Raw genomic sequence first — 25,909 nt, 5'->3', positions numbered from 1 at the left:
CGAGTCTGCAGGGAACTTCAGGAGGCTCCGTCTTCCCTGCGAAAATTGATTCTGCCCAGGGAAATTAGACCCTGTTCATAAATCGGGCACTCAGAGGATGAATAATTTCAAATTCCCAGGAGAGACTCCTGTAATAAATAAAACTACTTCTAATATGCAATTACATCTTCACATCCTTTTTACATTTATTTTCAGTCTGACAGTGAGGTAGGTGTCTGTGCAAAGCAGTTGAGAGGAAGCCAGGCCTGTGATCCTGTGCTAAATCAGGCAGCTTGGAGGAAATGCTTTGAGTCTCTCCTCCGCCCTGCTCCCCTTCATTTCCATGTATGAGCTTGATGCAGGCAGGTGTTTTTGTTTTTACAGCCCCATGTCAGGTTTGTGGTTATAGCTTCCTGCCTCCAAGCAAGCACCGTGATTTACGATTGCTTCTCACCATGATCTACCCTACTGGCAGAGCTGTGAGCACTTCCAGCAAACAGGCCTCAGAAGAAAATCAAAAGCTGGAGCCATTGAAAGAGCAGAGGTGCTCCCTTCATCTCCTGGCTGAGCATGAGCTAGTAAGCAATAAAAGTAAAATCTGAGTTTTTGCATCTCTGGTAGAAAAGGTGAAAAACTTTCTAGAGTACATGAAAGTTTCCCACAAATGGAATAAATGGAGAATGTAAAAATGCTCATGTTAGGTAGAAGCATAGAAGTCATTCATCAAACAATATATTTGTATTCGACTTCTCTGAATGTAGATTATGCTGCTTTTTAATAGGCAAGCTTTTGTAAAAGAGAGCAGCAGATACCATTTTAATTACAGATCCAGCCAAAACCACACCTTTATTGCAATACACTAGATAAGTGAGTATCTTCATCTGAGCATCTCCACTGTCGTTTTAGGTTCTGAAACACCAAATGCAGATCCTTTGCTAGAGATCCTGCTCGGCTGCTGACCACATTTCCAGACAGCTGACTTTTCAAGTCTTCCTGGCTCTATGATGCACACCTGAGTTCCCAGGGCAAGTCTAGCTCCATGCAGGGGTGGCTAGGCCTGACTATTATGATGGGAAAGAAAAGACAGCTTAGGCCCTTGAGACCTTTAGATCCTTGGGAGGGATGTGACCCGGAGTGAAGTTATAGTGCAAAATAAAAGCCAAGTCTGTTTATACATCTGTTGGAAACAGTCATAAACTTTGTACCATGAGGTTGCAAATGAGGTAAGGGGAAGATGTTAGATACTGGCACTTGATGGATGTGTGGAAACGGTTTATCAAAGAGTTGACTGAGAAGTGACATGAGATCTTATATCTTATGTTTTAAGTCTGTGTTCCATTTCTTCTTTTAAAGTGATATTTTTTTAAATTAAGCCCTCATTTTACTTGCATTTCATATTGTTTCAGCAGCTATGTGTGCTGCCTCTTGTGCTCACTTTCTGGTTCCTATCAGTGCTCACTTGCTTACTGTACAAGAAACATGCATGGTTAAGCAGAGACTGTGTGCCTAATATTTGGTGCTGTAACATCAAAAGTCCTTTGTGGATTTAGCTGTCATCTTTAATACCTGCTGTGTTGGTGTAGTTTTCTTTGGGAATGCCAGGAGTGCTGTCCACTCTTTGTGAAAAGGTTCAGGATCCAGCTGGAATGTGAGAAGTCTCCCTGCCTGGTAGTCCAAGTTTCAGAGGAATCAATTCTGCTCTTCAAAGAAAGGTGTTTCATAAAAGACATTGACTTGACAAATTAAGACTTTGGGCCATGACATAAATGAATGCAGCACTCTGGTGAGATCTGGCTAGCCAGCCTGAGTCAGTACACGGTGTGACTGCATCCAGGTTCGCATCTCTATTAAAATGAGTGTACTATCAGCAAGTTTGCTGATGACACCAAGCTGGGAGGAGTGGCTGACACGCCAGAAGGCTGTGCTGCCATCCAGCGAGATCTGGACAGGCTAGAGAGTTGGGCGGGGAAAAATTTAATGAAATATAACAAGGGGAAATGTAGAGTCTTGCATCTGGGCAGGAACAACCCCAGGTTCCAGTACAGGTTGGGGAATGACCTATTAGAGAGCAGTGTAGGGGAAAGAGACCTGGGGGTCCTGGTGGACAGCAGGATGACCATGAGCCAGCACTGGGCCCTTGTGGCCAAGAAGGCCAATGGCATCCTGGGGTGTATTAGAAGGGGGGTGGTTAGTAGGTCGGGAGAGGTTCTCCTTCCCCTCTACTGTGCCCTGGTGAGACCTCATCTGGAATATTGTGTCCAGTTCTGGGCCCCTCAGTTCAAGAAGGACAGGGAACTGCTGGAGAGAGTCCAGCGCAGGGCCACAAAGATGATGAAGGGAGTGGAGCATCTCCCTTATGAGGAAAGGCTGAGGGAGCTGAGTCTCTTTAGCTTGGAGAAGAGGAGACTGAGGGGTGACCTCATTAATGTTTATAAATATATAAAGGGTGGGTGTCACAAGGATGGAGCCAGGCTCTTCTCGGTGACAACCAACAGTAAGACAAGGGGTAATGGGTTCAAGCTGGAACACAAGAGGTTCCACTTAAATGTGAGAAGAAACTTCTTCTCAGTGAGGGTGACGGAACACTGGAACAGGCTGCCCAGGGGGGTTGTGGATTCTCCTTCTCTGGAGACATTCAAAACCCGCCTGGACGCCTTCCTGTGTAACCTCACCTAAGTTTTCCTGCTCTGGCAGGGGGATTGGACTAGATGATCTTTTGAGGTCCCTTCCAATCCCTAACATTCTGTGATTCTGTGATTCTGTGAAAATAAAACAAATTGCCTTGCAAGCCTAACAATTACCCTTAGTCTCTCAAGGGCTGTGGACAGATCTGATTCTGCTTGGGACTTCAGCTGGGGGTGTTTGGCTAGAATGAGATGTTATGGAAAACAGTGTTACCCTGTGCAATTGGTACCTTTCTAGGTCTTAATTTTTAGCCAAGAGAGTATTTACACTACTTCGCTTTTTAGGAAACCCTGCTGAAAACAGGGTATTGAAAACATTTGAGAAGTTAATAAAATCTACTGCCCTTCCCCGCAACCTTCTAACGCAGTTTGACCCTTTAAAGTCGGCTGGTCATAGTGGACTCCTTTTATGAACTGTAACCAATTATAATCCAAACCAGCGAAGTCAAACGCTAGGAAGAAAACAAGTAGTTAGACGCAGTGTAAACCTTTTTCTTCTCCTGCTAGGTGAGAAGGTTTTAAAATGCAGACTGTGGCCTGATTCTTCACTCTGTTATCCCAGTGTCATGCTGTTGTGTCACTGCTGATGTCAGAGGTACAGAACTAGTGCATTGGAATGGAGAAAGGAGCCCTTTAATACTCACTCCAGCAATAACATCTGTGGACTGTGGTGGCGTAAATGAGAGCACAGCTTAACAGCTAGTCTTTAATTTTTTTTTTATTTTTTTTTTTTCACATTTCTGTCCTGGAAAATCACAATCAAAAGGACATGAAGAGAAGTTGCATTACTTAATAGCGTCTGAGCTGCTAACCCACAAACAGCAGCTTCAGGCTGGAACATAAGGCTGGAACATATTGAGAGGCAAAGAAGGGGGAGAAGCAGTGATCTGCTGGGGAGAACCTTTGCTACGATAGACAAAATAATAATAGCTCGTTCCTGAAATCAGTCATTGCTAACACTCCTGTTAACATTTACAAATAGGTGGATTTGAGATGTGTTGTGATGATTCCCATTCTTTTTGCCTCTCTGTTCCTGGCTTTGATTCTGTGCTGAGGGATGGCCTCCTTTTGAGTTTAGCATCGTCCTTTTCTCATAACAGATGGGTGAGATTGTAATCTTTTCACACATTGACATGTGAGAACCATTGTATCCCTTCAGTGTAACAAGCTGTCTTGTCGGCTGCTTTTCACATGAAAAACATGCATCAGAGATAAGTAAGTTTATATCAAAACATCCTGCTTTGCTGTCCAGGGTTTGGGATTGCTACAGCTCACAAAATGACCACCTGGGAATGGTGAGAGATGTAGGCTGAGCTCTGGAATGTGGCACTTACTAAGCCAAGCTTATATGTCTTCCGGTCTTGCACTGAAGTCCTGGGAATATGAAATTTCCAGGGCTCTGTTGCTGCTTTCTGTATTGTATTTCCTTATTTTTTCCAGTATAAGGTTATTTGGATAAATTTGCACTTCTGACTTCTGCCAAACTTTGGCCCTATGGACAGTGCAATGGATGATTAGAGTTTTTAAGAGTGCCAAAATCTGGAAATAGTTCATTTGGAAAATTGCTTAACAGATTGCAAATGGTGAATAAATTATTGCACAAGGGGACTTTTGAAAAGGATCCTTCTGTGGTGGTAAATTTTCAACTAAGGAAATATAGCATATACAGGTCATGTTCACAGAAAACAAGCAAATCCTTGCCTGGAAACCACGTGAAGGAGTTAAGACTTTTCCTCTTTCCTTTTTTCCTTTAATTTAAATGCAACAAAGTATATTTTACGATTCCTATAGCACAGTAAAAATGTGGTTTATGCCATCTAACTTTACCATGAAGTAATTGATTTTCTTAGAACTTCTTACTTGTGTTCCTGGCTGGGTCCTATTGGCACAGCTTTTCCTAGGGCAGTTGACTCAGCCTCAGCCTTTGTAAAACCTGGATTTGAAATGGGTGCAAGGAAAAGATTTTGGCATGGCTTCTAAACACCAAAGGATGTGGCGACAATGTATTTTATACTTGTGAACTCAGCTGACTCAGTGGGGCATATTTGACTGTGTGCTTGTTGTTTCATGGAAAGAACAGCCTGCAGTGGTCACAGCTCTCAGCGCTCACTGTTTGCTGTTATAAAAGTTGTCATTAAGCTGGGATATGAGCTGTAGACTTCTGGAAATGTTCTTTGGTTGATTTATTGACGTTGTTCTTCTTATCCCCAGGTTCTTGCTGTGGCTTTGTTTTTCCTTTTTTTTTCTCCTCCTCATTGCCCCCCCGCCTCCCCCTCGGTCAGCTCTGTGGTTTTTCTTTCAAAAATATTAACCTTTGTAGGAAGTAGTGCAGTACCAGAGCAGATTATCAGAAGATCTATGATTCTGTAACACTGAAGGTCAAATCCAAAGCCGAGTGGATATCCTTATTAACTGAACCCTGTGTCCTGGCTTTGGGGTCCCTTACAGGCCCTAGAAAGAGAAAATTTCCTTCTAAGCCATATACAGCACAACTTGGCAATGCATTTCAGCCTTCTATAGTCAGAGGATGGACTAGCTCTATTCCTAATGGTGAATTTCTCTGTGATGGTAGACTCCCCAGTGACTTTTGTCTGGGAAGAACAAGGTAGATGTGCTCTTAGTTTAAGCTGTTGTGATTCTTCATTACAATTGCAGAGATTTGGCTTTGAATTGTAGCTGGGAATGGTTAAATCTTAAAATGCGTGGAGATTCATTCAGCTCAATTGTAATCAACATTCAGATGCTTAGAAGCCATCCCAATTTTCTCTCATCTGATTTTATAAAGACTTTTAAATTATGTTGTCAATATTTTCCTGATTCAGGTTTCCTCAGGTGTTTCTTTTTTTTTTTTTGGATACTGATTTTCTTCAAAGTTCTTGGAGAAGAGATTAATATTACAAAAGTCTTTCCTGGCAATGGCTTGCCTTTCTACTGGAGGAGCAGCCTACTTAAATATTGTCTTGGCAGTAATGCATAAGACAATTCCAAATCATTATACGGGTTTGAGGCTAATGTCAGCACCTAAAGGTCTACTCAGAAAAAACAGCTGATTTGAAAAGAATTTTTCTTGATTTTGAAATCTATTGAGATTTCACTCTGAGATGAAATGCAAGAGGAAAGCGCTACCCTACAGTAACCACTAGACACTTCAATGCAAGTTCAAGCCCTGGGCCTGCTTCAAGTAAATCAAACATTAGTCTCCCATATCTGAGCACACACAATGCTATGGCTTTTAAGCTATCAGCTGTTCTGAGGTCTTTGCTGGTTGGATGAGATTTCTGTCTTTGTTCTAAGACTTTTTTCCTAAGAAATATTCTACCGAAATGGTCAAGTTTCCCATCAAAAGTTTTAGCTTCAGTGAAGCAGTATCTTAGAGTGAAAAATATTTTTTTTCTTGAATTTTCTGACTACCTGTAGTCTAAAACTCTTGGCTAGCTGTGTGGCAGTTGCGGATTTGCGTTATATCAGAAACATGACTATCATTGCCCCATGTTGTGTTTGATTCATAGGATGCAGAAGCGAAAGGTGAAATCTGCATTGATAGAGGCAGTTTAATGGAGAGTAGAACTTAACTATGTTTTTTCCTGATTTGGAGAGAAGATTTGGAAGTCTAGGAGAATGTCTAAAACACAAGAAAACTGGTACAGTGATCCTCCAAGGAAAGGAGGTAGTCCAATGGTATTACAGTTTTTATTCCAGTGCAGTGACTGTAGTTCATAGCAGAGAGTAAGATAATGGTATCCTGTTGCAAATTGAGAACTGCCTCTTAAATTGGATGGATAGAAAAGACATGATTAAAGCTTTCATTTAGTATTTTTACATATGGTTCCTACCTGTCTGTGCTTTCAGATGATTCAAGGACCAAGTGTAGATCTGGACTGAAGTGTCAGTGAGAAATGAACCATGCTGTATTATTCATCCCTGAAATCTTGAAACTGGCTTTTCATTTTTGTCTAAATCTGTCACAGCCTAATCAGCAGCACTCTGAGAGGCTGTGTGCAGATGTATGGCAGGCCTCTGAAGGCTGCCCCTGCCAAAAGACAAAAGGCGACACAACCTGGGCACTCATTTTGCTCAGAAGATGAGGATTTGGGAGCTCAGAAGCCACAGCATCCCTTGTGCTGCTCCAGGCATGAGCTAAGACCTGTGGGCTTTTTAAGGAATAGTACTTGCTGACTAGTTCCAGCTTGGTGGGTTTTTTGTGTTCGGTTTTTTTGTTTGTTTGTTTTTGTTTGATTGGGTGGGTTTGTTTGTTTTATATATTACTATCCAAGGGGACTAGTGCTTTTCAGCATAATAAGGCAGGACTCGCTGTGCTAAGAATGGTCATATTTGGAAGCATGTTTTTGTTTTTATTTTTATTTTTCACCCCCCTAGTTCTGATCCAACATTTTCTTTTAGAAGAAATTAGACTAGGACTTAAATTAGAAGTTAACAAAGCAAGCAGGTGTTTGGTAAGAGTTTGAATGGACAATGGTAGTTTGCTAAGTTTAACAATGTGGTTTCAGTCATTCAAATGGCATTTGTGAAAATATTACAAATTTGCTATTTTTGGCTGGCAACATTTTTTTTTAAAATGGGTTAAGTTCTGATTTATCCCATAGTTTGGTGAGTGAAGCATTCATCTGTGAGGCAGAAAATATAATTAAAATATCTGTTCTGAGAGGCTTTGAAACCATTTATTCCTACCTTAAATCAGATGCTAGGTGAATTGAACTCAATTTACACCCAGATCAGGTAAGAAGCTTAACCATACTTGTTGCAAAATATCTGGCAGCTGAACTACAAAAAAGGTTTTTCACACAGGCATATTATCAACACACAGTTCTGCAGTATTTCTTACTTCAGTAACATTGTGGTTTTTCTAGCGCTTGTGTTCTGGGCTGTTTGCTCTGATCCTTGCTCTTGCCTTCTCCATCAACGAGCACATCCCACCAGCTAGGGAGTTAGTCAGGGCCCCAAGCCTGACAGTATCCAGGAGGAGACTGGACAACACCCTCAGACACATGGTGTGAACTGTGGGGTTGTCACATGTAGGGACAGGAGCTGGACTCGGTGATCCTTGTGGGTCCATTCCAACTCAGGACACTCTGTGATTCTAGCTGACTGGCTCCCCTCCTCCTGGCATCTTTACCTGAGACCTTGTGCTTGAAGTGGCTGTGGGTTAATGCAGTATCATCGTGTCTGCCCAGATTTGGTGCTGCAATACAGCATCATCCTCTTGCCAGGCTGCGTGTCTGGGTTAATCACAGCATTTGACACCATGGTTTCTAAGGTGGGCAAGATGTGTGACAGTGATACTATCCTGCTTTTTTAATGTATTTAGTCTTGGTTTAGAGCTTCTTTTCAGCTCAATACAGGCATTCCTTTCAGAGGTGCCCAACAATAGGATGAGGGGCAACGGGCACAGACTAAAGCGTAGGAGGTTCCACCTGAATATGAAGAAAAACTTCTTCACTTTGAGGGTGACAGAGCACTGGTACAGGCTGCCCAGAGAGTCTGTGGATTTTCCTTCACTGGAGATGTTCAAGACCCGCCTGGACACATTCCTGTGCGATCTACTCTAGGTGAACCTGCTTTAGCAGGTGGGTTGGACTGGATGATCTCCAGAGGTCCCCTCCAACCCTAACTATTCTGTGATTCCAATGAAAAGGATTTCTTTGAGAAATAAACACCTGTAGTGAAGAGGATCCTTAAGTTCTGACCCAGCTGTGTTTCTTTGAGGAAAAAACAAAACGAAAACCACAACAAAACACAAAACCAACCAATGAACCAAACAAAAAACCCCACAAAACGAAACCAGCAAACAAAACCAACAACAACAACAACCCAAACCCAAAACAACCCAAACAGAAAAGAATGTATCTTTGAGTTGGTTTTCAAAACACCCTGTCCTTTGAGAACTGTGGTCATAGTCTCTTCTGGGACACCTGAATTCCTCAATCTGTCTCTCTTCTCCCACCTGAGGGGATGACCTTCACAACAAAGATCTCTAAATATAGCACCCTTCACATCTCTTCAAAAGCAATCTTAATACAGATAGCTGGAGAGAACTGCCTGTGAAGCAGCAGCTCCTCTCCTCAGAGGGTGTGCACATACCGTGTCTTTCCCACTGCAACTCTCAGCCTCAGAATTAAAGGACCAAGCAATAGTTTCAGATCTGAGTCTCTTCTTGGTTTGATGCAGACATCAATGATATCAAGCAAGGATATGAACTGGGAAGAGAGTAGCGTAACACTTAAGCATATGGTTTTGGTTTCTGTCTTGAACATTTGCCTGCAGTGTGGCTTCAGACAAATTCACTGTGCCTCTATTCCTCTTCTTTAAAATAGAAATAATTTTGCTTTTCTGCTTTACCAACTGGGAGGACATGCTATATAAAAGTTCAGCATTATTATTTATTTGTATGTTGTTCTGTCTTTTAGCTAAGATGTCAGGACTTTTGTGCTGTTCAATAGTATTTGTGCTGTGCTAGCACTATGAATTTGTGCTGTTCTTCTGTGTCATATTCTGCCTTTATGTATCCATGAATAGTGGGAGAGAGAATTGGGGTATAGTGAGGTGTGCGAGGGAAGAATTGCACAGGGGATGAAAGAGCAGAATTTCATATTTTAGACATTTTGGCACCCAGGGGAAGGTGTTGAACCACCTCCAGGTGGGAAGTCATTGAGTGCCAGGAGGTATGTTGGAGACACCACTGTGATTGCTCTCCTGATAGGCAGAGCTGCATCACCAGTATCTGTCATCTGCCTTATTGCTGGTTCAAGCACTGCTGATAGCTACTGCACTCCTGTTGGGCTCAGCTTGAAAGTCAATATGGACAGGCAGCTCAAATGGGCCTTACTTCTTATGTGCGAAGCATGGGGACCACAACCTCTTGGCATCCACAAAGGATTCCTCCCTCAGAATGGTTTCTCATCTCTTCATTATAAACCTATTTGCTTTGTTGAGATGGTTTCGTTTAGATGTGTTATTTTTAGTGGTAGTTTCTAATTGTGATATTTCGGGATCACCAAATGTGCAGTCACCATCATTAGTGGCTCCTTCTCATGTTATTTGTTTCATGTTCAGGGAATAGCAACCAGATTGCAAAATAATGAGCTACCTTGTGTATTTCAGAAATATACCCCTCGCAATATGCATTTCAATGATTATCGTCACAGTTGGCTATGTGTTAACAAACGTGGCTTATTTCACTACAATCAGTGCTGGGGAATTGCTGCTTTCAAAAGCTGTAGCAGTGGTAAGTTATGGAAGAAAAATACAAAGCTATATCCCTGCTGCAGTTGTGTTTGTTGATATATTCATTTTTTTTTTTTTCCAGGGGAAAAAATTGGGGGGACACATCCAATCATGCTTTTCTATGGCTCCTTTTTTACACAACATATTACCATCCTTGTGAACTTAGTCTGATTTTTGACTGATGAGTGGGATTGCACTTAAGGCCATTCACAGCATTCATAATGTAATGTTAGACCATATTTATTTAACTGATATAACAAAGTCAATAGGACTTAAATTTTATAGCCAAGTACATACTTGAAAAATTTTTTGCTAAATTATAGCCTGAACTCCTGGGAAGAAGATAACACAGATATCTGTGGGAGTGGGAGGTCTGAACTATTTTTTGTAGCAGGAAGCAGTAATGCTGTCTCTGCACAACGTGCATCCCAAATACTTAGGATGGGGTTTGCTGTGAATACTGGAGTTTCTTTGGGAACAAGGTGCAAGGCAACCTGCCTTGGAAATGCTACTCTGATTGTTCTTCCTGAAGTGGTGATGACACTGATTTTTATATTTATGATATCTGACTCTCAGTAAGGAAATAAAAATTTCCATTTGATTTCCAGTCATGACACTGCCCATGGTTATTTCCGTTGATGTGGCATTTAAAAAATGACCAAATTCTGTAGCTTGTAGGAGATTTAGAAAAAGAACATTTTGAAAACCTCAAGAAAATTGTGTATGTCTCTTGTGGTGCCCCAAACTCCAATTAAGGCTCCTCTGGTAACCTAGAGTGATAAAGTGTGAATTGATGGACTGTACCTCTTGGTAGCATCAACTGAGTAAAATGAAGGCTGTAGAAAAGAATGTGAAGTATGCAGATCAGATCTTTGATCGATTCAGATTGAGTGTTCTTTTTGGAGTCATAGTGATCTAAACTGACATAAATCAGGGCCTAATCCCACCTCCACAGCATTGCCTCAACTGGCGATCTTCCATGCGCAGTCAGGAGTATGGGTGGGAGACCTTGTCTGCAGTAGCTTTGGTATCACAAAATAAGAGGTGACAAATGCACATCCCAGCTGTCGATGAGGGATGCAGAAAAGGGGTATAAATAAAACTTAAAATATTTATTAATAATTTGTTAATAGAGTCAAGTTGCTTTCCTGTTTCATGAAAAATCTCTGTGTATTTCTCTCTCCTCTAACAGACCTTTGCCGAACGACTAATGGGAGACTTTTCTTTAGCTGTACCAGTATTTGTTGCTCTCTCCTGCTTTGGATCGATGAATGGCGGCATTTTTGCAGTCTCCAGGTGAGCATTGCTGGGGTGAAGGGCATGGGATATACACTGAAATTAAGGAAGTGGGGGAAGGGAGAGTAGGATTCATTCCTTTAGCAGGAAATGAAAAATTACTATAATGTTTACCAGGTGTAGGGCTTTTTCTCACTTTCTTCCTGTTGGGTTTAGTATCCTGTTATTAAACCCCTTCATTCTGGAAATGGATCCCTCTGAATGTAGCACTTAATTAATAGCTGCTTTGTTCAAGTAAAGGGGGGAAATCTGAGAGAAAATATTGACTAATATCAAACCACCGATCACAGTGTAAAGTAAGGAGGGGACACATTCAGAGATGACTTTGATTTCTGCGTATGGGCTTCTCCTGCTGTCTTTTCGTGCAGAATACCTCAAACAAGCCTAAGAAGTGCTGCTGTGCTCTGTGACTTTCATGAGATGCTTTGCCTAGTCACAGTAATGAGCACATTTAAAGTCTGTCCACATTTATTTCCCACCAGGATGTTCTTCGTTGCATCCCGCGAGGGTCACCTTCCGGAAATTCTCTCCATGATTCATGTCCGCAAGCACACTCCTCTGCCAGCTGTCATTGTTTTGGTAAATCATACAAACAAATGTTCCTGCACAAGAATTCTTATTACAGGCTTGCTCTGGAGGATTCAAACAGAATTTGAGCACTGCTTGAGTCTCATTTATTTATGTGTACGTGGGCTTTGGGCAGGGCAGAGGACAGTAAAGAAAGGAACGAGGTTTGGGAGTTGTTCTTGTTCTATCATCTCCTTCATGATATCTTGTCGGGTAGCACTTGACTGCCTAACGCTGCAACCTAATTCATGTCTTAGTGCCCTTTATTTCTAAGGACCCGCTAGTGATGAGCTAGTTGCCTTTCAGAGAAACAAATTCCAGCTAAACAAACAAACAAAAAAGGGATACATTAAACTGAAAGTGCAGCTAAACACCAGCATCTGGGAGGACCCTAAAGGCTCATTATACCGCCTTATAGTGAAAAATGCAAACAATTATACACTAAGATAATGGAAGGGCAACCCTCAGCAGTGCAGTGTAGCAGTGATTAAAAAATGAGAGAACGTGTGTCTGGGCAATAGTCTGTGAATCGTCTAAGGAAAACCACCAGTATTGTAGTAGAAATCCTATTACTGACTTGTAAAATAGTGGCAGAGCTAAATGTTGGCCATATTTTTGCATTGCAGACTAATTTGTGTGGTAAAATGTTAGGACAAAATGTCAAAAGGCAGACCTCAAATCTTGATTTGCATAGTCCCAAAGAGATTTCCACTTAACTTGCAGTCTTCACGACCGCAGGTGTTCAGCCCCTCTTCTGGGACCAGTGACTGCAATGTATCCGGGCAGACCTCTGCATCTGTGGGGTGTTCCAACCACAGCAGAAGATGTGTTCATCTGTGGGTGTACACTAGTAAGACCAGATGCTTCTACTGGAATTTAAGTCTGTTTTTGCTATAGATGCCTATGAGTCACTTCTGAAGTGCCAGCTGAAGTGTTGAATTTATATGTGCACATACAACTGGGGGCATTCAAATTTTGAAAATTAGGCAATGTGGTTATGGTAAAAAGTTTTAATGGAATTCATTTTATACAAACATTTACTTTGCTTCTTTTTTTTTATTTGGGCTGAAGTAGTCATACCTTTGGGGTAAAAATATTGACTGTTTTCTGTGGAATGAAATGCACTGAATGTAGTAATATTATTTTTTCTGAAAGACATCTTCTGGTATTGCATCTTGTCCTGTCACACTAATGCATCGATTTTCTCTGAAAGAGTCTGATTCTTGTATGAAGATGGTTTTCTTTCAGATAGTAATTTTTTTTCTTGCCTTAGAGGAGTAGTTGCAGAATATATTCTGCATTAATAGTCTGCATTTCAGCATTTTCCTATTTTATTTCTCTTGCCAAGGTCTACACACTGTAGAAAGGAAAGAGGTCTTGAGGAGAAACTGAAAAAAATGAGCGTGTTCAGTGTCTAAGACTTGTTAAATAGAATTGGATTTTTAGGAATTAAGAAATCTGTTTATGTATTTATGTCCTGATATTTGATAACCTGTGTGCAGCAGCTCCGAGAAGTCATACAATCTGATTGTAACTCTGTTTTCATTTTTTTCTTGACAGCTCTCCTTCGCTGTCTGTGGTCCTTTCTTGTATTATCATGCTTACAACTAAGATTTTAAACTTTTAGGGGGCAAGTCTATCTAGACAAAATTTTGCCCAGTATAATTCAGTGGTAAAATTTCCTTTGACCTTTACAGAGAAAGAGTTTGCTTAATATCTTTGTGTAAAAAAACATGCACTGTATAAGTCATTAGAGACTGGAAGCCAGAGATCCATATTTGAAATATTGATCTTTCTTGTCCAAATCCATGCTGTCTTCACTGTTCGTTTGTTTGTTTTTTAAGAAAAAAACAAAACAAAACAAAACAAAACACCACCAACAAAAAACCCAGAACCAACCAAACAAACAAAATCACCAAAAAACAACACAGAGAATGCAAGTCTAGGTAACTAGTACAAGTTATTTTTCCATACATTAAGATTTAGCCCAGTGTTTTACCACGTCTGCAAGTGACTTCACCTGTTGCCTCATTATGAACCTAGAGAGGCTGGAGGCTGTCACTGCTGGGATCTTCCCTCTTGGTGAGCAGTAAGAGCTACAGTGGAGTTGGCTCATTCCTTCATCCCCAAAAGCAAGGACTGTGTCACTGTGGGCCTAAGGTGCCTCATATGGGAAGTGCAAACCACCCTGCATAGTTGATCCAAGCTACTAATATTGTGGTTTTATCCAGAGATTACTCTGAAACAGATCCCTGTAGCCTACACTAGTCATCTACCCTGAGGCTCAGCACTCTAGTTTATACGTAAGCTTTTTCCTGCCTCACAGAAACCTTGTGTCTCGGAACACCTTTTTAATCAGGAAATCTATTTATTCTAGTGTCCCCCCTCCTTCTTGCTGTTCAGTAGCCACCTGACTGACAGCTAAATGTTTCTCTCTGCTTAGAAATGTTTGCATTTCCAATGTGCAGTGAGTCTAAACCCTGCAAGCCTGAAAAGCACACCGCAAATATAAGCCAGAGTGCCCAGCTGGCATCCCATGGTGTGCAGCTAACCCCGACCGTGCCTTCTTTGTTAAGTTCCCCTCTTGCAGCCTGTAAGACTTTTTCTTCTTCCACGAGACGCCTGGAAATTTTTACTGTCATATGACTAGATGTGTCCAAAATTTAGCTGCTCTTGTCATTTGCATCAATGATGAGTGAGTAAAACTGGGTTGGGTTAACATATTTGTCAGGTCCCATGAGAATGGTGCCCAGGATGCTCAGGCATTTTGGTAATGCCATGAGCTGCATCCCTGTGTGTTTATCTGAGTCACAGGGGACAGATATGTACGGATCACATATGGCCATCCAGCACAGACATATATTAATCGAACATGACCTCAGAAGACAGCTAGGTATAGATCATACACCTGCTTGCATGACAAAGTCAGGCCTGAAGTCTGTGGCCCTCAGGTGTCCCTGCAAAAGGCTGTGCCACTTGTCCCCGTGGAAAGATTTGGCATCGCTGCTGTAAAATAATAGAGATCAATCCACTAAATCCCTCTTACACTCTGAATTTCTATTACAGCATCCTCTCACAATGATAATGTTATTCAACGGGGATCTCTACAGCCTCCTAAATTTCCTCAGTTTTGCCAGGTGGCTTTTTATTGGACTGGCAGTTGCTGGGTTGATTTATCTCAGATATAAACGTCCTGATATGCCTCGTCCGTTCAAGGTAACCTCTGCTTTCTCCTGTTTTACATGAATCCTTCTCCATTGTACCTATTGTGTACTCAGACAGTAAAGGAACATTTTCTGATGTACAAAGCTAAGCTCTTTTTTGAGAAAAATGGAGTTAATGGAAAATAGTATTTTGCACTGAAGGCTCTCCTTGTGTTTTCCTGCAAGCTCCCCAGAGCCACCCCAGCTGTTGCATCTTCTAAAAGACAATTCTTGTCTATTCCCTGGTGCCTGTGGGACAGCGCCTGAAGCTGCTGTGCCAGAGCGAAAATGTTTGCTCAGTTTTGCGTGTCTGTCACGTTGAGGCAGTGTGGTGCAAGCTGTGTGAAAACACCTCTACTCCTATGTAGCTGCATGGGCTTCAAACTGTAAATATCAGGGTTATGTGTGCCAACCTAATTTTCAGCCAGTCCTCTATTTAATGTCTACTTTGATAAAGACCTTATTAATTTTACCACCAGAATTCATATCAGGCATAAGCATTAATATTAAACATTTATTTCATTGCCTATCAAATACAGAATATGCCAATTTGTTGTGCAAATAAGTTACCACTGCTATTATTGTGATATTTAGGACTTGCAATTGATCTGCAGAGGCAGTTATTTTGAACCCAGAAAGAAAATGCTGATAGTCTGGCCCATTGAACAGTAGCTGTTTTGGCCTTGGTTCTGCCACTCTTTTTGCTTATTTTAAGTAACATCTTACAAAGTAAGTTGTCCCATAGTTTGTCCAGAAATATAACATCCACCATGGAAAAAAAATGGAGTCATCTATCCCTATTTATATATTGCCAAGAAGCCTATTTTATGAAAAACTAAGACTGTGTGCTGTTGCATTCTTGTAGGTATGTCTGTAAATAAGATGATTAACAGCACAATCAATTTTTATTTTATGGGAAAAAAAAAAGCTTCAACAGTGCACAAAAGAGGAACAGTATTGCTTCAAGGCATGAAAGGAAGAGAATAATCCCCAAGGAATTCTCCAATTCTCTGTTACACCAAATGTCTCACAAGCCATTGCTGTAGGTGTTTCCCTCAGAGAGGTGCTAACATAGTGATTGTAGTGGTGTTCTTGAAAATGAGGAAATTAATTTGATATTGTTATTTTTTTGTACTTTCAACAATGACGCTGATAAGCCTATCAGTCATACAGTCAGAAAGTGCCTTTTCAGTGGCTATCAGTTGCATAATGCTATCAGATATCTTTATCACTGGTCAAATTGGTGTTTAATTTGCTCTCTTCCTGCCAGATTTTGATTTTTACCTTAGGAAGAAAATCAATATGTTCTTAATAGTTTTAAAAGGTGACTTGAGCTCCTTGTGTTTTAAAATGTTTTCTAATAGGTAATTATCAAAGAGGAAATCTATACTACAGTTAGTGCTGCTTACTTATCTACTAGAGGATTAGAGAAAGGGCTTTTGTAATGTAATGTATTTACAGCCCTTAGAGTTTAAAAGACGTAAAACACTGTAGTGTTTTAGTGTGTAATTAAAAGACTTCTGTGGTACTTACTGTATAGCACTCTGTGTAGCTTGGTTTCCGTGGTCACTGGCATTTTGTGTGCATGTTGTAGATAGCCTTACTTCTCCAGAACTATTCTGTACTGCTGGCTTTTATCCAATTTACGTTTCATGGAACATTAAGTGCCATTGTCATTCAATAACAAGGTCAGTGTAAAGTAACAGATCTCTGTGTGGTTATGTTTCAGGTGCCTCTATTTATTCCAGCATTGTTTTCCTTCACCTGCCTCTTCATGGTTGCACTGTCACTTTACTCTGATCCAGTGAATACAGGGATTGGATTTGCAATAACCCTGACTGGAGTTCCTGCCTACTACCTCTTTATTGTATGGGACAAGAAGCCAAAGTGGTTCAGAAGACTCCTAGGTAAGTCCCCATGGGATTCCTCTCCTTTGTGCTGACTCCGGGAATTTCTCAGGGCTCCCTGTGTTGTGCTCCCAATCAATCCTCTCAGCTGCTCTGATTTGGGGATGACAATGCAAGTTTCTTTTCGGCACATGTGATTGCATTGTGCTGCCAGTTACAATCAATGTCTGCTAACTAACAAGATACATTTACAGCTAAAATGATTGACTTTGAATGACCAGATGCCTGTCCCCACTGCCTCATTCTCCCCTCCCTCCCCTACAAACACCTAATTCCTTTTGAATCTCCCATCTCCCTCCCCTGGCTGTTGATCTATGCTGGTAGAGAAAGCATTTTGCTCCTAGGAGAATTAGTTGGGAAACTTGAACATCGCAGTTGTGATGACAGGATGGGCTTGATGTGCCCTGCTGAGATGAGGCACCTGTGGACCACTGAGGAGTATTTGGAATGGGACAGCTCAGGCAGGCTTGGTGTGGGGATGTTGTCCTCAGTGGTGGCTCCCAACCAAATGAGAGCAAAATACACTGTGTCTGACACACCTCGGTGGAAATTATTCCTATGCTTCGTGAAAAACTACTCGGAGGGACATGGCTGTAGTATTTCATGCCCGAAACACACCAAGAATAATTTTTATACCATTTCTGAAAGTTTTTGAAAGCATTTGTGAAAGTTCTGATGTGTTGGAGAAGTGGTATGTGGAGCACTTCAGTTAGAAAGAAGTCAGTATCACTTATTACAGCTCCCTGTTCTACTCTTTTTTCATTACTCATTATGATAGGAATTTTCCAAAATTGAGGTAATTTTAAAAACCTGAAACAAGATTATAGGCAAAATATTTGAGGAATGATGGATAATTTATTAAAAAAATGAAAAAAATTCAAAAGAAAAACTCAAATCATTAAAGTTTTAAACTAAAAATAGTATATTTGTATAGGTGCTGAATTAAAAATGCATATTGTCTTCTGTGTTTCAGTCTTAAGGGATGATTTAAAATTAGCTGCTCACAAAAGAATGAGCTTTTCTATATATATTATACAATACCTTTTATATGTATTTTCTATATATATGTAAATATAGGTTATATAGTTATACCCTATCTGTGGTAGGATCTGTGAATTTGCCTCTCAATTATGCTGGAAAGTCCATAGACAATAGTGCAGAAAGTATTTAAGGAAAAGATATTAGTTTAAGACTAGCACACTCTGGTCTTCTTAATTTTGTTTCCATAAAGTTATAAATTACTTGCAATGTCCTGGGAATGGGTAGAAAGCTCCAGTGCAAATGAAAACAGTTGTATGCAAAAAGACATTCTATTAAATAGTTGGGTTTTGTCTGTTTATAATTTCTCAGCCTTGACATTTAGGGAGTAGGGTATTTTCCCTTATCAAACCCAGGAGATTTTTGGCATTTTCTGTGAAGTCTCAGAGGTTTTGGAATACAGTTACTTGAATCTGTGGCCACAGGATGCCAGTGTTGAACTACGTTACTTGGATGAGAGAAAAAAATATTCTTTTTAAGGTAGACTGGGTAGATGTCAAGCTTTTTCTGCCAGCTGTGACAACGAAGGTGCATCTTCTAGCTTTTCAGATAACATAAAATTCTCCTCCTAGAAAGAAGGCCTGGTGCCTGTGTAATACAAACGGATGGATACAGTGTACTGGTTTGGAGGGAAAAGCAGTGGATGCCAGTCAGTGGGTGAAACAGCTGCCTGCTTTGCAATTATTATTCCCAAAATAACAACGGTAATGACAGAAAACTGATGTTGACAGTTTTGAGGTGGAGCAGAGTGGAGATTTACTTGTTAAATGAAAAAGTAAATTTTTTTTTTACCTCAGAAGAAGCAATAAACCTTCTGCGTGGAGTCATTAAACTGGCATTATTTTGTGAGTGTTAAGGGAGCTCTGCTGTATAGACAGAGCATTTTTGAAAGGCATTGAATGAGGATAAATTCACTTAAGGTACCTCTGTGAGACATAGAAAAGTCAAGTCATTGGGCAGCTGCAAGCTTGATATTCTAACCTTGAAACAATAATTGTGATTTACCAGAGGTAGTTTTTCGCCAGATTAACTGGGTAACTTTCTTTGAGAAGATAACTGATTTTTTTAGACAAAGGAGAATGTGGTAGATCTAATCTACTTAGATTTCAACAAAACACTTTGTGTAGTACCACACAGGGAGTCAAAGCCTATTAGGCTGAACACAGCATCATGCAAACAAGTCTGTTCCCAGGCTGCTTCATCTGCGTAGCTCAGTGCAGGAACAGAGCCATGTGAGACTCTCTTTACCCATTTGCAAAGTCACCTTATTGGGGAACTTGACTTGCTCAGCTACTCAGCCATGCTTCGGAGATGAGAGATGACTGCTGCTTGTAAACTCTATGTGGAACATGTACTACTTAAGTAAAGGACAGTGCTGGTGCAAAAACACATGGATACAGACCAGGCCCACGTAAGATTAGGCTGGATACTCAGAATAGGTTTTGTAACGATCAGAGGAGAGGGATGTTAAACAGCTAGAATGAGTAGTGGGATAAAAGATCCAGCCTAAAGATGAGTAACAGTTATGAAAGGGGTTTCAGGCTCCTTACAGTAGCAGAGCCCTTGAATGGTTTGCCCAAGAAAGCCTGGATGTCTTTGTTCTGTACATTTTGACTATCCTTAATGGCATTTACGTTGCCCATTCTCCTTACCAAATGGCTGTATTGAACAAAAGGTAACTTCATAGATTTGGGGGTTAATAAGGGTCTGGGTGGTCTTTTGTAGTGAGAATCACATTTTGTTCTCTCCTCTTCCAAAGAAATTTTGCTGTAGCACCAGATGTGCTGGGAAAAATAATTTTCAGCTGGTGCAGGCTTCATTTGACCTCCGCTTTCTTGCTTTCTGTAGAACTAATGTGAAAATGAAAAAAGTCAAGCCTAGCAAATCCTATGAAGCAGATCAGTGTGTAAAAGGATGCGGCACCAGCACAAGAATGCTTCTATTTGGTCTTTCTCAGATGAAAACCCAACCTTAGACTCATATTTAAAACATCTGTTTCTTTACAGTGGATTGAATTGTGAGGAGCTTAAAAGTTGAATCCTGCTTTCTTCATAGTCTGAGCCCATGCTGGAAAAGAGATCTGTTTATAAATACAAAATGTCTCTTTCAGGGTTATTTACAAACACCAGAGGATGATACTTGCACACTCAGGACATAGTGTTATATGCTCAGTCTGATTGTCTTTGTCGAGTTTGTGATTTTTGGGATCTGCAGGAAATCATTTCAGCATTTTGCTGCCACAGATTTAACACCCAGTGTTATACATATGTAGTAAATTACCGTTTTATTTTCTCACCCAAGCTTTATGTGGTGGTGTCTATAAAGATACCATATCTGGGGTTTTTACAAAGGTTGTCTCCTGGGACATATTCACAGAGAATTCTCCTCTTGAAAGGGAAAATCAGGGTTTTGGGGATGGAGGGGAAGTTGTCTTTATTGTCATGGTGTCTTGTCTTGTTACAAATATGAACCTGGTCCTGTAACTCCAGGTACTTACTGCTCAAAGCAGATAATATAGACATACTGACTGAAGCCAGATTGGAACATTTCAGGGAGGGAAGATACTCCCTTCCCTGCCTTATCCTGTGTATATTGCAATTAAAAAAACAAGCAAGCACTCCAGCCCCCCAGCTTGTTTGATGGCTCCTGCATGGCTTCATCCCAGCACAGAGCAAAACTACTGCAAGGAAACGCAGGAGTGGCAGCCACCTCCTGCCGCAGCGAGGGCCAGGTCTTGCTGCAGGTGGCTCAATCCAGTTAGTCAAACTGAATTTTAAAATCACAGCCAGCTCTTGAGAGGCCCAGGCTTTCCCTCTGCTGCCATGCCCTTTTCCAAGAGTCGCTACACCATAGCTCAGCTTGACAGAAAGTCTGTTTTTCTTCTTCTTCCTTTGCTCAGCCTCAAACCTGGAAGGGGTGGGACGGCAGGGGCGAGCTCCCGCTGGCTTTCTGCTGCTGACTTTCCTACTGCCCTTCACCCTGGCTGTGCTCAGCCCAGCTCTGAAGTCCCCGCTGCAAGCAAGGGAGGGAAACGTGGTCCCTGATGCCTCTCAGCCTCTCTGACCCCATCAGTTTGCAGTTTAAGGGCAACCTGGCTTTGCACTGAACTGGTGACCTCCAGAGAGAAGAGCAAAAGATGGCAGGGTCTGCCTTAGACAGGAGAGCAGGAAAGAAGTTTCGGTTCATATGTTCCGTGAGTTGCACGTTTTACCCTTCCAGCTTTACACTGGTGTAGATGCTGACACGTAGTGCTAGACAAGGAAAATCAGAACTTTCTGTTGCAACTCCTGCTTCTTTAAAATAGGTTACAAAAAAAAAAAAAAGGTGGCAAGAAAAAGGAGTGGTTAGAGAATGCTCTTTTACTATTCTATATGTGAATTGACTGGGTCATTTATTAATCAGTACCTTAAAAAGAAAACCAGCAAAAACATCAGAAAGAAAGAAAGAAATGTCCAGAGTGACAAGAAGACACCATGATGTTACTTTGGATGTGTGAACTTCTTAGACCTATGAAGCTTTATAATCATTGTTTCCTTTGATTTTTTTTTTTCTTATTTTGCTTAGGCAGATCTTGGCACAGCTGAATTAACTTTTTTGAACTCTCTCAGATTGATTTCAATATTGCAACTTTGTTAAAACTAAGCAGTTATACAGATTACTCATGTTTAAAGATAGCCTCTAAATACATGCAGACCTTTATTCAACAACTTCATAACTACATACCCTTCTGTTATTATTGTATATGCATCTCTTTGGGTCAGAGGCAAAGAAAACATAGTTAAAAAGAAAAAAAAAAAGAGCCAGACATTTAAATTATATATGCACCCGGTATAAATGACCACTGTGAACTGTATGTGCAGGCAGGCTGTATTGCAGCTAAGATAATTTTCCTGCCTGCTTCTGCCTTCTCCTCCACTCACCCTCAAATTTCCCATGTGTATGTTTTTTATCTTTGCAGACAGAGTAACTGAAATATTGCAAATCCTCTTGGAAGTCATCCCACCAGAGGAAGACCAGAAATCATGATCTTCATGTACAGCTTTTAGCTTGGTGTTTCTTTTCAACCTGAGGAAGAGAATAGGGAGATTTCTTCCATCACCTAATGCTCTGCAAACTGGAAAAACAAGACACAGTTGAGATGGATACTGAGCAAGTCAGTTACCAGAACTGTATTTTATGATGTTGCAAAATCTTTTTTAATGTGGTTGGTTTATATGTAGAAAGCAAGAACTTATGCTCTGAGAGAACTCATCACTATTTCTTTTGTTATGGTGTCATATTTTAGCAAACCATAGGTTCACCAAACTAGGATTTTGGTCACATTGTCACTGAAAATAGATTTAAGCAACGTGTGAGTAATAGTCAGGTGTACTATGAAGAATGTATCCTGCTTGCTGTCCCCGAAGAACCCAACTCTCACCAGAGAAATGGTGAGATAAAGCTGCCGAGTTTCACTTACTAATGTTCTTCCCGTCACTCCATTTAGAAGCGCAATTTGACTTCTTTTGGCTTGCTGGGAGCACCAGCAGACTGTTGCAGAAACACAGCGGTTTCCACACCTTTGTGGTGGCAAGTTCAAGGTTACTTTATTCCAGGGGTGTTATATGATAGCTGATGGGAGCATCTTCTGAGAATTAATATTTCTGCCAATGGGGCAAGAAGATTTTAGCCTGAGGGCAGTAATTTCATATGATAATTTTGTAGTTTCTACCAGTCTGGAAATGATTACTATTTTTACTAATGTTTCTTTGTGTTTGTATGTATAAGAAATACAGCAACTGAATCACCTTCAAAAGATTCAAAACATTTGAATGTGACCTCCATTGCTGTATGAATATTTTCTATCTGGAAGCATATGGACCTGCAGTTATCTGTCAGGTAAACCTGACTTCAAGGTTTTATATCATTGTTGGGCAGACATGAATAACGGTCACTGGTTATATAATCAGTGGGAGTACTGTATGGACATGGCGATAAATGCAGGACCGTTTTATGAACAAGGTATAAGGCAAGCTACAACAGATTTGTTGATTTGAGTAGGCTATGTGCCTAATCTGTGGGCTTTTCATTCAAGCACACTCCAATTAATTGGGCTTTGAAATACCAAGGAACAGGTGCTCTGCCAGTGTTGTCTTCCCAATCTTATCTCAACTGAAACAGAGAAAGGCTATCAAAACTGATAGTATCAAATAACAAATGATGTTTGAGCTGAGATTTGGCTCAAGTATGAGCTGAAGTTTTGCCCTTTTTTTAAAGATAGTTTTAAATGAATAAACTTTTTAATGCTTAAAAATTCAGTTTTATATTGTTAGTGAAAGACTACTTAACCTTGAGACTAAGGTTTGTTATGACTCTGTTAAGAATATAATGCCTAAATATTGAATGCACTACTTTTTGAGCTGTTTTCTATCAGCAAGTCATGAGTTTCATGAAAAGTTTTATGGAACTAAGCAACATTACACTTCCTACATTGGGAGAAAAGCACAACTAGTAGCCAGACCACTACAGTAAAGGGAGACTGTGTATTATATGTGTGCTGTATATATACAGAATATCTACTGTTTTAAGGGTGTACAGTACAATGTCATAAAATTTATATGTTCTCCTTTCTTGTATTTCTATGGTGGAATTTCACAGAAGTAGGGAAATGGGAATTTGTTTATGTAGAAGAGCAGTAATTTAAGACACAGAGAACATTTTGCAAATGAATTTTCTTTATATGTTTTCTGTTTACGGTAACTTAAAGTGTTTATTTGGAACTTTTTTAGGCACACATTTTGAGAGAGATTTTTATGCTGACAGTGCACGTGTTTAATTAGTTATTTACATTTGGGTCAGAAGTCTGCTTTTGAGGTCATTTCCTGCCACCCCAATACCACTGGGGTTTTGCCTGTGCCATCATGGAGCATCTTCAGAGTACAGACAATGCATTTCCCTCTGATAAAAATAAACGGCACGATGCCCTCCAGGAGCACACCTGACTGACTCCTCCGCTGAGGGATGCTGAATGCCTGGGATCCCACCAGTGCTGGTCCAAAGCAAAACCTCCTGAGCATTGGTTGTGTGGGTGTCAGGTTTTCAGCACCAACTGTTTAGTTCCACATATTCATTCCTGTTGTGCCACATTACTTGAAAGTTTAAATGGAGGCAGTGTTAACTTGTTGAAATAAATGGGCTCTGTAAATATAAATGAATGTTGCTTTATTTTCTCGTGTTTAGAAATGTTTCTGAAGCCTGATCTAATGACCACATTTTATGAGGTTCATTTCATGAAAAGAAAAAAAAACCTGCAAAATAAAATATTTTTTTGAAAATGCACAAGGATTCTGAGTTTAGGCTTAGTTACTCTAGCATATACAATCCCAATAGAAAATTCTGTAATGCCGTTTCCACCGTGCTGTAAAAGTCAGTATTAAGGACTTCCGTTACACCTGGAAGTGAGGTATATCCTCACAAATGGAGGAAAAACAGGTTACAAAATGTTATTTAAAAGGACCAAGTTATTTCAAAGACATTTTTAAAAGTATTGTCTTCAGACTCATAAAGGAAACTCTTCTAGAATAAAGGATAAGCTTCACATATAATTTTTCTTATTAGGGCGTGAAGTGGTTGGGTCAATGAGACTACTTCTAGGGAGAGTTTTATTTATCTTTTTTTTTTTCTTGCCCATCGCACCTTTTTATTGACTGGACTCCGTCAAAATATTTCTTCTCTGTGTTCAGCAGATGCTGCTGTTTTTCTTCTTTGAACATGTCGCTTTCCTGGGGTATAGGCAGAAGTGTCACCAAAGGGAATAGAAATGAACACTTTAAATGAGTAGCAAATACTTGGGCGGTTTAGTACAACAGCTCTTAGAAAAACAGTTCAGCATCTGTAGCCTCTGAAGATGCTGACCTATCTTGGCACCTCCTGAGCTGGGCTGCTGTGTGCCCTAAGGTGTAATTTTATCAGAGGGGGATGCATTTTGATTTCTGAAGCCTCCTCCCAGCAACCTTTTCTCTGGCGCTACGTGCTGCAGATCTGTCCCGGCCATCAGATGGGAGCCAGAGAGTTCCTTCCCCACATCAGCAATACATCCCTTGTCTGGACTCAGGGTTTTCACGATTCATTTTTGCTGTTCCAGGTAATCTCCTTTATACACAGGAATCAAAACAGGTGAGAGAGAATCTCATTTTTTTAAATGAAGTGCCTGTGGTTTGATAAAATTTGAATTGTATATGTCACATGCGTATGTCCAGATTCACCCTATAGAGTTTTACATAGATATTGTGCCCTTTTTGCATCATCATACTTGGACATTTTTGTTACAAGGAAAAAATACACTGAGGTCTTTGATGTGACTGGCAGCTGCAATTTTTTTGAGCTGCTTTTTGTCCCAATGGTGTGGAGTTGCGAAGCAGGGATGACGACACACCACCGATGGGCAACACCTTCCCAGGGGCACGGTGGCCTCCAGCTGTGACTGAGGAGCCAAGATGCTTTAGTGACATGCCAGTCCCCAGCTACTTGCCTGTGACTTGTCAATCAGCTCCCAGGCTACAGCAGTTTGCCGCGTAGTGTTTTAAGTTAAATTGCACTGATTTTGGGCTGCGTTAAAATACTGTGCTGCCATCAATCATAGAGTTTTAGGAGCTGGCTCTGGAGCCTCTCAGCAGTGAAGAGAGGCAGGTAGCTCAGAGCAGTGGCTTCAGCAGCTAAACGTCTAATATCTCTTGGGACCGTGTGTGTGTATATATATATATATGTATTTGTATATATGGCCGGAGCATGTATTCAAGTTATATTTTTATGAGAAAACTTCTAAGGACTTTTAGAAAAGCCATTCAAAACAAAGCAACTGTCGTAAGTTTTATGCCCCATTTAAAAATTTTTGGTACATTTTTCACTTGATACAGAAATTGCTGATTATTTTTACTCTCACTTGTGCATTTCAAAAGTTGCCTTCTAATCCTAGTGTACAGTAACAAAGGCATTTGATCTGATTTAATATAAA

At 40.6% G+C, this 25,909-nt stretch overlaps 1 protein-coding gene across 1 annotated transcript in view; it reads left to right on the top strand.

The window, feature by feature from the left end:
- SLC7A11 (solute carrier family 7 member 11) overlaps positions 1-22,049 on the top strand; it is a 61,933-nt gene extending 39,884 nt beyond the window's left edge. The window contains exons 7-12 of the mRNA XM_065633503.1: positions 9,783-9,906; positions 11,098-11,201; positions 11,684-11,780; positions 14,835-14,984; positions 16,701-16,878; positions 21,875-22,049. Of these exons, the coding sequence (XP_065489575.1) occupies positions 9,783-9,906; positions 11,098-11,201; positions 11,684-11,780; positions 14,835-14,984; positions 16,701-16,878; positions 21,875-21,942 (721 nt within the window). The 3' untranslated portion in view covers positions 21,943-22,049. The remainder of the gene's footprint in view (positions 1-9,782; positions 9,907-11,097; positions 11,202-11,683; positions 11,781-14,834; positions 14,985-16,700; positions 16,879-21,874) is intronic.
- The last annotated feature ends 3,860 nt before the right edge of the window (positions 22,050-25,909 follow it).

This window comes from Caloenas nicobarica, chromosome 4, assembly GCF_036013445.1.
Source record: "Caloenas nicobarica isolate bCalNic1 chromosome 4, bCalNic1.hap1, whole genome shotgun sequence".
In the NCBI taxonomy this organism is placed as follows: Eukaryota; Metazoa; Chordata; class Aves; order Columbiformes; family Columbidae; genus Caloenas; species Caloenas nicobarica.
This window is presented reverse-complemented; position numbering and strand designations above follow the sequence as displayed.